General features: G+C 46.1%; 4 protein-coding genes across 4 annotated transcripts; 2 read left to right on the top strand and 2 right to left on the bottom strand.

Moving 5' to 3' along the window:
- Window positions 1-1,573: 1,573 nt before the first annotated feature.
- Window positions 1,574-3,916, bottom strand: LOC108135157 (kelch-like protein 18). Its single transcript, XM_017255779.2, has 4 exons — window positions 3,716-3,916; window positions 2,768-3,621; window positions 2,444-2,702; window positions 1,574-2,376 (listed from the first exon to the last, which is right to left on the bottom strand). The coding sequence occupies exons 1-4, from the start codon at window positions 3,845-3,847 to the stop codon at window positions 1,894-1,896; spliced, it is 1,728 nt and encodes a 575-aa protein (XP_017111268.1). The 5' UTR covers window positions 3,848-3,916; the 3' UTR covers window positions 1,574-1,893.
- A 525-nt stretch (window positions 3,917-4,441) lies between these two features.
- Window positions 4,442-8,758, top strand: LOC108135115 (GRIP and coiled-coil domain-containing protein 2). The gene is made up of 5 exons (XM_017255705.2): window positions 4,442-4,644; window positions 4,707-4,806; window positions 4,888-7,937; window positions 7,997-8,114; window positions 8,179-8,758. The coding sequence occupies exons 1-5, from the start codon at window positions 4,615-4,617 to the stop codon at window positions 8,259-8,261; spliced, it is 3,381 nt and encodes a 1,126-aa protein (XP_017111194.1). The 5' UTR covers window positions 4,442-4,614; the 3' UTR covers window positions 8,262-8,758.
- LOC108135116 (DDB1- and CUL4-associated factor 12) lies at window positions 8,522-10,583 on the bottom strand. The gene is made up of 4 exons (XM_017255707.2): window positions 10,231-10,583; window positions 9,602-10,156; window positions 9,141-9,545; window positions 8,522-9,038 (listed from the first exon to the last, which is right to left on the bottom strand). The coding sequence occupies exons 1-4, from the start codon at window positions 10,495-10,497 to the stop codon at window positions 8,886-8,888; spliced, it is 1,380 nt and encodes a 459-aa protein (XP_017111196.1). The 5' UTR covers window positions 10,498-10,583; the 3' UTR covers window positions 8,522-8,885.
- Window positions 10,584-10,875: 292 nt separating this feature from the next.
- LOC108135172 (transcription initiation protein SPT3 homolog) lies at window positions 10,876-12,334 on the top strand. Its single transcript, XM_017255797.1, has one exon. It carries the CDS (start codon window positions 10,929-10,931, stop codon window positions 12,081-12,083), a length of 1,155 nt encoding a protein of 384 aa, XP_017111286.1. The 5' UTR covers window positions 10,876-10,928; the 3' UTR covers window positions 12,084-12,334.
- Window positions 12,335-13,397: the final 1,063 nt, after the last annotated feature.

The raw sequence follows: 13,397 nt of genomic DNA, 5'->3' as shown, positions 1-13,397 counted from the left end.
GAAATTGCTCTGCTGGCGCTGCACTTTGAGCAGGTGGTGCAAATTGAATTTAAAATTGCATTCCGCGCGTGGGAGGTGTACAAATATTAAGGGAAGAGTTATATAGTAAGCCCAACTGAGTCTCAGCGAGGGTAGGTCGATCGCTTGGGTGGCCTACAATAAGCATAAGTTGCTTAAAAAGTTTAGCGCTTTAGCTTTTTAATAAATTTATTGTGAGAGGTATTTCTTTTTCTAAACTAGATATACACTTTTACTAGAACCACAAACACATAACTTCAGATTTTTTTGCTCAGATTAAACCTTAAAGTATTAATTTAGTATAAAGATTTTTTTTAGCCCATTTTATTACAACAATTATTAACTTATTAATAAAAAAGAAAAAAGTTAACAATTTCACATACATCAAAATACTGGCGATAAAATTATAGAATATTAACAACAATGTGTTTCGTATTTTGTTAACGGTAATAAAATTATTAACCCGCCCTCGCGTCGTTTCCCATATTTTTTGTCGTTCAGATTGCTTTGTTATTTGTCAACCATTTATTGTTGAGCAAATAAAACGTATCGCCGCCCATATGGCTGTTCGAAACACAATTGATTTATACGATGGGCGAATTTCGATGTTAAAAGTTGGCAATGGAAATGTAAAAACGAGAAATATTTAACGAATTGTTATCTACCTTTTATAAGACTCTTACAGATTGTAAATAAGATTAATCATTACTATTTTTCAAGGCAAACATTCAAATTAAGGGTTTTATTTATCTTTAAGCAGCTATCCGGGCAAATATGCAATTTTGATATTATTTGTTATTTTGTAGTTTAAGTTTAAGTTAAAAAGATTTAAAATGAAGACAATTTTATTAAAGGAAACTTACAGAAGGTCAAATATGCAGCTTAACTACATTAAAAAGATCCTGATTAAAATTATTATACCCTTTGCTTGGGAATAAAGTTGAAAACTATTTGTTACAGAAATGTCTTCCAACCCAATTCAAACCGCAAATCTATACAAAATATTTTTAGTTTCTTTTAAAGATATTTCAGTAAAAACTCGGAAATGTCTTTGTTATACTGCCGTTAATATAGAAAAATTATGATAAATTCAACCCAATTTTCCGATTGGATAAACCAATTAAATATCTTTATAATTACATTATAATATTTATAGTTTATTTTAAGTAAGTTTATATTTTGAATAACTATGTTACATTCAAATATTTTAATGTTTAATTTTATTATGGGGCTTTTCTCTGGGTGTACTTATAATCCAGAACCCTTTCGTTAGATGCCAATTTTTTAAGAAACCTCTATACAATTATAGTAAAAATCAGATTATAACTTTTAATACTTTAGAAAAAATTCGCCACGGGTGCACAGCGTTTTGGTACCTTTCGTGATTTAAAGTATATGTAATTGCATGTTTAATTTTATTAGAAAAAATGAAAGCGGGCTTGTTACTTCGTTTGTATTGAAGATTTAAAATATAACTTTATTCTTAATTTTACTTTACTTACCAAGCAGCTGCGTTCCAATTACAATGACTTTGCAAGCAGAGGAAATCAATAAATTACTTTTCAAACAACATGCGTTTCACATGTTTATTTAAAGGATTAACATTTTAGTGAGTATTTAAGGCTAGGCGTAGAAACTAAACAATTACATAACTGGAATGACAAATACTAAAAGAACTGTGAGTAATACATGAACAATTTTGATAGAGCTGGAGGAGCTGAGCTGAGCTGCACACGAGGCGGCCGGACAAGTGGCCGCTAAAGCTTGGTTACACTCAACAATCGTATCTAGGCTAGACTATATCGCTTCAATTCACATAAATTACCTAAGACGAGAGTGGCTAGAGAAATGGATTTGGCAGACACATCGAGTGGGTTACTCGATTCGTATGACCCCTGCTCCGACGCCGCCACTGTGGGCGCACATGGGCGGCATGAAGGTCCATTTATCGGTCTCCGGATCGTACACCTCGACGGTAGACAAATTTGACTCGCCGTCGTAGCCGCCGATGGCCCATAGTTTTCCCATGTTGGCGGCGAGAGCCACACGCGACCGTTTACAATTCATCGGTGTCACCAGCTTCCAGGTGTCCGTCTGCGGGTCGTAGCACTCTACGGAGCGAAGGAATGAGTTGCCGCAGTAGCCGCCACAGACGTATATCTTTCCGTTTAACGTAGCCACGCCTAGGCGACATCGTCGGTTCAGCATGGGCGACATCTTCACCCAGACATCCTCATTCTGGTCGTATCTCTCCACCGAGTCGAATATGGACAATCCGTCGTGACCGCCAAGGGCATAAACATAGCCGTTTAGTTGGGTCACACCACCAGCCGATCGATATTTCATCATTTGAGCAACCTGCAAATAGGGAAATTGAAGAGGGATCAACTTTCTCGCCATTTTAAACAAGTAGACATTGACTCACTGTCTTCCAGGTGTTGGACTTGGGGTAGTAAACCTCAACGGTGTTCAGCGAGGTGACGCCGTCGTAGCCGCCGCACACATAGATACAGTCATCCAGGGCTGCCACGCCCACGGCGCTTCGCTTGCAGAGCATGGCACAGCCCTGGGACCACTTGTTCTTACGCGGATCGTAGACCTCGACGGTGGAGAGGCGTTCGGTGCCGTTGAATCCACCGAAGGCATACAGCTTGCCATTAAGAACGGCCACGCCCACGCGAGATCTGTTCGCAAGTATAATAGATTAGAATGGGAAAGAATAAAAGTAAAGTTATCCAACAACACCCACCTCATCATGGACATTTGTTCGCCCATTTTCCACTTCTTGGTAAGAGGATCGTAAATCTCCACAGTGCTCACTGATTCCCCGGTGCTGGCCAATCCTCCCACGGCGTATATTTGGCCGGTAAAGAACTCCCCGGATCGCTGGCGAGTGCGGAAACTCTGCAGCAGGCCCCTGCGCTCGGGCATCAAATGAAAGTCCTTCGCCTCGTCGAGGAGATCGCGACACTGGTGCGAGGATCGGATGAGCTCCTCGCGAGCCACACGATCCGCCAGAAACTGGGGCGAAAGCAAGGGCAAACGGACAGCAGCCAGCACCTGGGGGAACAGCTCAGAGCGCTTATCCTCCGCGTACTTGACCCACTTCATGCAGGCCTCGAAGATGACCTCCTCGGTGCGCACGTTGAGCTCGTCCCGGCGCATCAGCTCCAGCAGCTGGTCGCAGTCGAGGGCGAGGAACTCCTCCGACTGAGAGACTTTGGCAAAGTTTTGGTCGATGTACTTGTCGGCGGCGTCGATCAGCTGGCGGCAGATCATGGAGTCGGCGAAGGTGCGGATGCCCAAGACGTTGTGCGGATGGAAGCGGGAGATCAGGAAGCTGGCGCAGGCGTCCCGCACGTTGGACAGCTGCAGGAACGAGGCGCCCACCATCAGGCTCTGCACATTCTGGTTGTCGATGCGCACCTGGCCGCTGTAAACGTAGTTGATGAGACTCTCCAGGGCACTGGGCTCGATGGCGCTCTCCTTCATGGTGATCTCCTTGATCCGGCTCTCGGCCATGTTGTTGGTGAACATCGCATAGAAGTACGGAATGGTCGCCGCCAGCACGACGCGGTGCGCGGAGAAGGTCTGATCTTCAACCTGCAATAATTCGGATGCGTTATATTTAGACACTAGATAATGACCGTATCGCCGAGCTTGGGGTGATTGCTCTTTTCTGACCACTACCACCCACCTTCAGGGTGACATCGCACAGCTTGCCCAGCCTGCGGATCTCCTTGAACAGCGGGAAGCTCTCGCCGAACAGCTGCTCATGCTTGTAAACAAAGTACTGATCCTCCAGTTGGCTATTATCACTCAAATCCATCACTTCCGCGGATGAAGAAAAATGATAAGGGACACAGTAGAGATGTCAAATGTTGTTTGCTTACTGCAGTGCTACGGATGAGCGCCCAGCGATAATACTATCGATAGTTGAGGCAGGTGCGATAGTTGTTAATTGGGAAACTATTTAATGAGCTGGCCAATGGCTGTTAAAAACAAAACATAACTAACAAAAAGTTAAATTACAACAACTTCTTATATAAAAGAATTTGATTTTTTTTTGGAGAAATTTTGTTAACTTGAATGCTGATGATGATTATGCATTTTTAATCATGAAGACCTTAAGCATTTCAGCTCATTTTTTTAATTACCCATCAGTTATAATATTTCCTAGTAAGTCAAATGAAGATAATTAAATAAAAGTACTTACAAACAAATTTCAGGAAAGTGTCAATGACTTTTATATGAATTTTTTTGTAATCCAAGCTTAGATATAAGCTTTTGTCACAATTAATAACTGGTCAAATTGATAGATCATTTCGAAAATAATTAATTATTACGATTATTTCTGTCTTTCTGCGCCACCTTCTCATGGAAAGTTGCGCATCTCTAATTTGGATGCGATGACAACCCTATCAGCTGTTAGTGTGGCACCACCAGTGTTTTCTTCACTCAAAAGTGATTTAGGGTCCAAAGCAATTTCCCAACAATCTTGTTTTCTGGCTAAAAGGAAAAATCCCAACCTACAGAAACGGAGGAGTAGATGGTCGGACCGCGATTAAATGCAAGGACACGCAGTTAGCAAGTAACATGGACACCGCAACACCGAGGGAAACCCAGGTCAGTGGAAAGGTGTCACTAAAATTGATGATGACGTCTCAACTGGCTATTTGCATTTCCAGAAGAACGCGAATCCGATCGAGGCGCTGAGCAAAGATGAAATCATCACCAAATACAAAGGCCTGCTCAGCATAGCCAAGAAAGCAAAGCAGGCAAAGGATGGTCAGTTTGGGGGAAAAAGTTCCCGGGCGAAACTTCCAGAAAACTGAAGGCAATTTTCTGACCTCCTTGTCTCATTTTCAGAGCTCACCGAAGAAAACCGCCTACTCAAGGAGGCCCTTAAGCGGGCGGCGGAGAAACAGAGCAGCCTGCCAGTCATGCAGGAGATGGTACAGGACTTCACCGACAAGAACCTAATCCTCACCGAGCAAGTGAACACCCTGAAGCAAAAGACCAAGGAGGATGCCGACCGCTTGGCGCAATTCGAGATCGAGAACGAGAGTCTGAAGCGCCAGCTTGGGCGGCTGAGTGACGAGAACGATGATCTCCTTGCGGATGTGGATCGCATGGAGAAGGCCATGCAACAGGTCAATGCCCTGGGCAACGAGCAGCGCAAGAATCTGGAACTCTTAGAGGTGGACATTGCCAAGTTAAAGGAAGCGGAGGCGGAAAACGCCAGCCTTCGCCAGCAACTGGCCACGGTGACCGAGGACTCGACGATGCTGCAGCAGAAGTACCAAAGCGTCAAGGAGATAAACTCTGAGCAGCGTAAAAAGTTCAACTCCCTTAAGGATCGCTTCATCGACGTCTACCGCAAGCTGAAGAACCTCAAGGAGTGCAAGTGCGTGCTATTGGAGACGCAACACGAGTACGCCGCCTCTATTTCCAAGTGGCAGGTGGAGATCATCAAGGCCTCGCAGCTCCTGTGCGGAAAGATGTCGTCCCTACAGGCCGAGAATGAAAAACTAAAGCAGGACACCGAAATGGCAAGAAAGAATCGTAGCAATAACGACAATGGATTCGATCGTAAGCGATTGCTGCAAAGGATTCAGGAGTTGGACCGCCTGGCAAAAATGGTAAAACAGCAAAGGAGTCATCTGGATGTGGAGCGTCTTCTGAAGAAGCTAAATGCCATTGAAAAGTTGGCAAGCATTGTTAAGGACCAGCAAAAATTGGCAGATGTAACAGGAGAGCAACAGAAGAACAATAACCATTCCACCAACCTGAATGTTGACCTTTTCCAGGCCAAACTTAACCAGATGCAAAATCTTGTTCAAGTCATTGAAAAGGAGCGCAATAATCAGCAGAGAAAGCTGCAGGATCTGGAAGCCATTTGCTTAGAACTGCGCCAGCACAACGAGGACTTGCTCACTCGCTTCCACCTCAAGGAGCAGGAGCATGGTGAGTTGCTGACCGAGATGCGGGAACTAAACGAGGCGCTAAAAGGACGTGGTGACGCCATTTCCCGCCTCCAGGAGCAACACGAAGCGGAGGTTAAACGACAGCGGGATTTGGAGGCCCAACTAACCAGCAGTCAGCAGGCGGTGCAGGAGAAGTCTCAGAAGGTAAACCAACTTCAGAGTCGTGTTGAGGAGTTGGAACAGGCCAACGCTGATGCCCAGAGTGATGTCCTGTCCACATCGACGATATCACGTGCCGAGGAACTAAGCCGCTTGCGGGAACTGGACGAGGGCTACGAGGAGAAGTACCACAAACTGAGGGCCCTGGCTGCCAAGCTGAAAAAGAAGCTGCAGGAGCAGACGCAGCAGCTGAAGGAGATGGAGCAGAGCGGCGCCCTGAAGCAGGAGTTGGAGGCGGTCAAATTGGCCCAGGTCCAACTGCAGCAGGACCTTAACGCTGCCCGGGCAGAAAATCAGAAGCTAAGGTCCAAGGAAAAAACGAAGCACTCGAGTGTGCTCAACCTGGAGATTGAAGCGGCCGAAAAGTCCCTGACCGAAGTTAGTGCCAAGCTGTTGGCCAAGTCCAGTGAGCTGGACGCTGTCAGGGAATCGCTGGCCAGCAAGGAAAACACAATCGTTCAGCTGCGCAAAGAGATTGCCATCCTAGAAGAGGCCAAGAACGGAGAGGCGACCCACTCACTACAGCTGAAAGAGCAAATTGATCGCATGCAGGTGCAGGTCAAGGACGCTGTTCATAGCAAGCAACAGGCGCTCACTCAGAACAAGGATTTGGAACAGAGTGTTGAAAAGGCGAAACTGGAGGCGGAGCAGTTGCGTCTTCAATTGGCGGAAAGCGCGCAGCAGTACGAATCCAGATTAAATACTGCCACCCAACAGCTAACAACGCGAACAGAGGAGCTTGAGATGCACTTGGCAGAACAAATGCGATTGGAGACGGCACTCCGGAATGCGGAACGGGCTCAAGATGATCTTAGAGTGGAATACACCGAATACAAGTTGAAGGCACAGTCGGTGTTGCGCAAAAACCAAAGTAAGGGCTCCAACCGGGACCAAGAGTTGGAAGAAGAGTTAGTCAGCCTACGGGAAAGTGAACGCAATCTACGGGCCAGCAATGATGAAAAAGCTGCACGCCTAGCCCAGATGGATGGTCAGATAGAGGCACTGAGGCAGGACAACGCTGATCTGCAAAGGCGCAGCAAAGAGCTCCTCACACTGGTGGACGAACTGCGGCAACAAAACGACCTGCTGACGCTGGAGAACCAACGCCAACTGCAATTCCAACACGACCTGATGCAACAGCATCGCCAACAAGTCGATCAACTGGACGCCGGACACCAGTTGCAATTGAAGAAGCTGCAGCAGCAGTTGGAGGACGCACAGCAGAAGCAGATCAACGTGTCCCAGCATAGCAGCGCGTCCGGCGTGAGTGGAGAGCCCAGTCCGGAACAGGCTAAGATCGATTACTTGCTCATGGACCACGAGCCAGGTGTGGATAGCCATGTGGGCGATGCTTCCCTGGCGCATCTGGCTGCTCAGCGAAAGATCTCCACTGCCTCGAGACGATCGCACGACTTTATGCCGCTTGACGAGCTGCTCAACACTTCCATGAACCAAATAACCAGTGACACAGTAACTACCATCACCAATTTCGGTCGCAGCGTCTCCCAGCAGGAGGATGAAGAAGCGGAGATGGCCGCACGCGGGGACTTCTCCGTCCAGAGTGCCCAATTGCAGGCGACAAAGGAGCGCTTGGGTATACAAGAAAGTCGCGTCAAGCACTTGACTTCCCTGTTGGCTGAAAACGAGCAGGATCTGGCCAAACTGAACCAGATGAACGACATGCTTAAGGAGGAATTGCGCCGCCAAGAGCGTTCTGAGGAGCGGGAACAGCATATGCACAACTCCGAGTATTTAAAGAACGTCTTCATGAAGGTGGGCATAATTACTATCAGTTTGTTGCACTACTAAAATCACTTTATATCAATTTGCAGTTCCTTACACTTAACAACGTGGACGAGCGGCAACGTTTGGTTCCCGTGCTTAATACAATTCTCCGTCTGAGTCGCAACGAGATGGAGATGCTCAACTCTGTAGCCAAAGGACAGAAGGGTAACTATTAGCTTACAATCAATGGTATGGATCCCCCTTTTTATATTCGTATTTTTTCTACCAGTATCTGCAGATGGCAGCAGTCGCAGCTGGACGGGATTCCTCTCTGCGTGGAGTGGAGGAGGCGCCGCCAATAACAATAACTAGCTGTCATCCTAAAATATAAATGATAATTTTTGGTATTATTGGATGTGGATATTCGCCAGTCATTGAACAGTTGCATAGCATAGGTTCTGTAAATCTTGTACAATTTCTTTTTATATTTATGTATTTTAAAATTGCCCGTTGCTATTTGGCACGCCGTACTTTGTACACTCGTATATATATGTTCATATCCGTTGTATTGAGTGTCCTATACAGCACTCTCTGAGCAATACACACACATTGTAGATTGAAGTCCGTTTCGGTTTCTTTTCATAGTTTCTTTAATTTGAAATTCTATTACCATATAGATCAGACTATAAATCAGATGCATTGTCTATAAATTAGTATTCCATTACATGTATTGTATGTACTATATATAAATAGGATCGGTAATTATGCATACATTTACACTTATGAACGGTGTATATTGTTCACACACAATATAAAATATCATTAACATAAACCTAACATAAAAATGATTAAAACCAAATCTGAGTAAATCAAGCTAGTTAAAAATTTGGGACTTGGCTGAATACATGGGCAGGCTAACGCCTTGAATCAAAATAGGCCAAAAGATTAAAGATCACAAGTCGAATAACTACTTAAAGACTAATCAGTAATGTGAACCTATTGCCAAACGCCTGCGTAGTTCCCGACCAGAGTGGCCGGCAGTGGTCCGCCCGCTGCGAAGAGGCGCATCCTGGTGCTGTCGTAGCAGTGGGTGTAGATGGCGGGCACGTACTTTACCTGCTGGAAGCCATCCATCTCGTCCTCTGGGTACTGCAACACAAAATGAAGACCGACGTGAATGGTTATTGTTTTTAAAATAGAGAATTCCTTGATTCTTATGTAAATAGACATAACCGTATCACTTCCTCTTACCACAATTCCCTTGCTGCATTTAAGCGCCACTGTTCGCGAGGCATTCACACTGCTCTCCAGATACTTTCCAGCGCGGATGTCATAAAAGAGGAGCATACCCAGCCCCGTGCCCACGGTCAGCAGGTTGCCTTCGAAGGAGGTGGCCCGGATTCCGCAGCCACTGTAGCGGGATGTGATCTTCTTGATGGTCTGCAGCGTCCGCGCGTCCAGCAGGATGGTGTAGGAGCGACATCCCACCGCATACAGGCCATCGCTGTGGTAGGCGATGCTCACGTTGTCCTGGCAGTTTGGCAGCTTGCGGGAGAGCGTCTGCTTGAAGGTCTCCGCGTTGAAGATGTGAATGTAACCATTTAGGGAGAGGGCGGCGATCTCCTTGAACTCCTTATTGAAGCAAAGCGATCGGATCTGCGAGGGAACAGGTTGTGAAGCGTACTCCAAACGTCGTGCAGCACTAAACTTACCCTCTGGGCAGTGCGAACTTCCTTAACACTAAGCGGATGGATTGTGGCAAAGGTGGGACAGGCTTCCTCGCCACCGTCCGGGAACTCCATGTGGTCCTCGTTGATGCGCCACAGAGCCATGCGCGAGTCCTTAGACCCGGAGACCAGAAACTGGTCATCCAGCCAACACATGCCCATGATCAGGTCGCGGTGCCCACCCTCGCCCACGCACACGGGATCTAGGGTAGGCAGACGGTACACGGCAATGTCGGAGGAGTTGCGCGCCCCGGTGGCCAGAAAGGAGCGGCTGGGCGACAGCTCTATGGCGTGCAGCCCGCCCTGCACCTCCGGATGGTTCGCCCGGCTGTTGGATAGCGTGGGGATCGCGTCCACCCGCCGCATGTTTACGTCGTAGACGAGCAGCTTGTTGCACTTGGTCCCGAACACCACTTGCCGACTGCTCAGCCACTTGGAGCAGAAGACCTTGTTGATGTAGCCCAGGCTGATCTGCGTCTCGCGCAGCATGTCGTGTGTGAGCACATAGCGGCTGGTGTACTCCACATTGACGCTGCGCCGCTGCAGGGAAAGATGGGGCAAAGTTCACGTTAGCAATGCAACGTCCAATGGTGCAACTGCAGAGGTATACCCACATCTCGCAGACCGCTCTCCCGGCTGCGCAGGTAGTCGCACAGGTTGTAAGACGTGTTCAGCACCTCCTCCTGCTGCTGGGGCGTCTCCTCATCGCTGCCCGAATCCTCGTAGGTGACAAAGTCGTCCGGCTTGTCCGGTTTCCGCCTGCGCTCCTGGCGCATCGCCCGCTGCTTGGCCCGGCGCTCCTCCAGCCGCGAGGTCACGTGGCAGGACGGATAGGTGCCCACGACGCTGTCGCGGATGGTTCTCACCATGCCATTGAACATCTTGCGGCGGTTTTTTAATCCGATTTGTTGTCTTTTACTTTACTAGTTATCATCAGTGCAAACAAAAATGGTGGTGCGTAGACTAGAGCGGAGCTGTCTGCTTCCGATTCGAAACGAGCGCAATCGATAGTTCCGATAGTTCCGCTACAGCGATAGTGCAAAGGTGTCGCAAGCCAACAATTAAACAAAATCAAAACCAAAAATATTTTGCTTAACAAATAAAAGTAATAGTTATTATATGTTATGTTATTATAATATTTATAAAATATATAAAATGTTATATTTTATATTACATGCAAACCTTTTCAATATATCGTTCCCATCGGCATTAAGTTTTTCCACGATAGGCCATCTCTGATTCGCCGGGCCTACTGTATTCTCTAGTTATCAGCTGTGTGGCGATTGAATTGGTGACTTTGTTTGTAAATAAAATGAATTACAATGCCAAGCGTGTGATGCGCCAGAATTCGGTTTGCATAGGCTCCAACGACTTGGCATCGTCGCCGGTAATGGTAGGAGCTGCCCCGCCCTCGGCGCCAAGCACGCCGCAGCTGCAGACCACGGAGGACATCAAGCCACTTCATGTGCAGCGCCAGGTTATCCTGCTGCAGAGTGCCACCATTCCGCCGAATCCCTCGCCGCAGCAGGTGACCATAGTTGGACAAAATGCAGCCGGCGGCGCAAGTGGAAGCAACGCTTCCAACGTCCAGATTCCCGACGATGCGCCCGTCTCCCTGCTCACGGAGATCGCGGACATCATGCGGAGTTTTGGCGATAGCGACCAGCCGAGGACAGCGAGCGTCAAGCTGGTGGAGCAGATCCTGCAACAGCAGCTGCGCGGTATCTTCAACGAGGCCTCTCTGGTGGCCATGCGCCGTAAGCAGAATCCCTGCCCCTCGCAGGCGGACTTCGAGTTCCTGATGCGCAACCATCCAGTGAAGATAGCGCGCATGCGAAAGCACCTGAAGGACATGCGGATTCTCAAGCGATTCCTCAGCATCCGCACGGGTAGGCCGCAGGACTTTATGGACGACCTAGAGCAGCAGGAAGAGGACGAGGAGCTGGCCATCGATGTGCACGAGCTGCATGACGAGGACCGCATGCGCCGGCTGTTTCGCGCCGATCGCATCTCGCAGATCCTAACCGGCCAGCAGTACCTGGAGTTTAACGAGGCACGCAAGACCTCCTTCTACTGTCGCCACGGGGAGAAGATCAAGAACAAGTTCAGGCGCTTTCTCGACCTTCCCGCCGACCTGCGCATCCCCACGCCCACCATGAACATTTTGGCCTACTTGGCCCATGAGACCATCGCCGCCATTGTCGACTATTCGATTCTAACGCGCTTAAACTCGAGCAACCGTGTCACCGAGCCCTACAGTCGAGTGACCTCCGCTGGCGGCAGTCCGGCCATGATGCACGTCTGTCCCGAGGTCACCCAGGGACGCGGCTTGGAAGTCGTCAAGCCCATCAGTGTGCCGGAAATCCACGAGGCCATGCGCCGTTTCCGGCAAATGAGCAATCGAAAGATTGGACGGTATCGCAATTCATGCGACATCGATTTCCGGCGCAGTTTTCTAGCCATTTAAATTGTTTTTCCATTTAAACGCTTTATATGATTAGTTTACTTTCTTATTCATTTTATAAATCGAATCTACATTTTATTAATATCTTTCGCTAGTTTTTTTTATTAATATCTTTTATCCTTTGTGTTTAACATTCGAGACGGAATAGTTGATCCTATTATATTTCATGAATTATAAATTCCTTTCCTATTAAGTTAAGTCCTACCATTAACTTGTTTAATATTTACAAAAATAAACATTTATGTTTAAAGCAATACATTTAAAGTATTTTATCAACATTCATGTTGGACATTTACGTTAAAGTCTGAAAAATAAATGTAAAATTGTGGCATTTGGCTATTGTGTCCGGCATTTAATGTCCGACAGAAAAACGCACGTCCATTATGGACCATTGACTTATCTTTAATATGGAGCCGATAAATTGAAAAGGTAAGCGAAGTTGAAACTGGGACCGACAGATAAATTAAAGTGCAATAAAGAAATTGGCCGTCAGCAGCATTCAAAAGCAACAACAAGGACCTGCGAGGATGCCGCTGGATCATGGAACTGCAGCAAAAGGTATTAAGAGAAGCAACTCGCGAACGCACTTAATAATCAACTTTCTGGTGTGCATACAAATGTGTGTGTGGCAACGAGGGATAAGTAAGTGTAGCGCAGTACTAGCTGTAGCTTCATTTTGCAAATGCAAAATTAAAATAAAGAATTAAATATAAAAAAAATGTATTCGACCAACAAATATTATAAAATGTATTTTTTATGTTTGTGTAGAAATATAGCTTTAACAAAAAAGTTATTAAAAACAAGAAAGGAAGCAAACTTGCAGTTATTGGACAAATTAAATACTTCTTTAAACGTTTTAATTTCGATTTATATATGCATAATTCTGAAATATCAAACTATTACATAGTCAAAAAGTATTTTTTAAAAAAACTAAAAAATTGAGATGTTAAATTTTATTTTATTTATATATATATGATGAAGTCGTCCTTTTAATGAAATTTAATCAGTAATTTTGGAATATCTAACATTTACTACATCTCGATAAATTAAGAATTAAATTAAAAACTAGCAATGTTATAATTTTTTAAAATTTATTTTCCTGATTGTTCCTATGCTATAGTCGTCCAATCTGGCTCGTTCGTTATATAATTTGCCTAGCTGTCACATTGCTTCTTCTCAAATCGTGGGAAATCATAACCTACAACTTTGTTTTTCCATTTTCTGTATCCCATCCTCTTTTTAAAGGATCAGACTAAACGCTTAATGTTGATTGCTCTCTGCTGCAACTGTAAATCCATCGGCACATTATTCTTAATC

The sequence above is a fragment of the Drosophila elegans genome, unplaced genomic scaffold (genome assembly GCF_018152505.1).
Source record: "Drosophila elegans isolate 14027-0461.03 unplaced genomic scaffold, ASM1815250v1 contig_476, whole genome shotgun sequence".
Classification (NCBI taxonomy): Eukaryota; Metazoa; Arthropoda; class Insecta; order Diptera; family Drosophilidae; genus Drosophila; species Drosophila elegans.
This window is presented reverse-complemented; position numbering and strand designations above follow the sequence as displayed.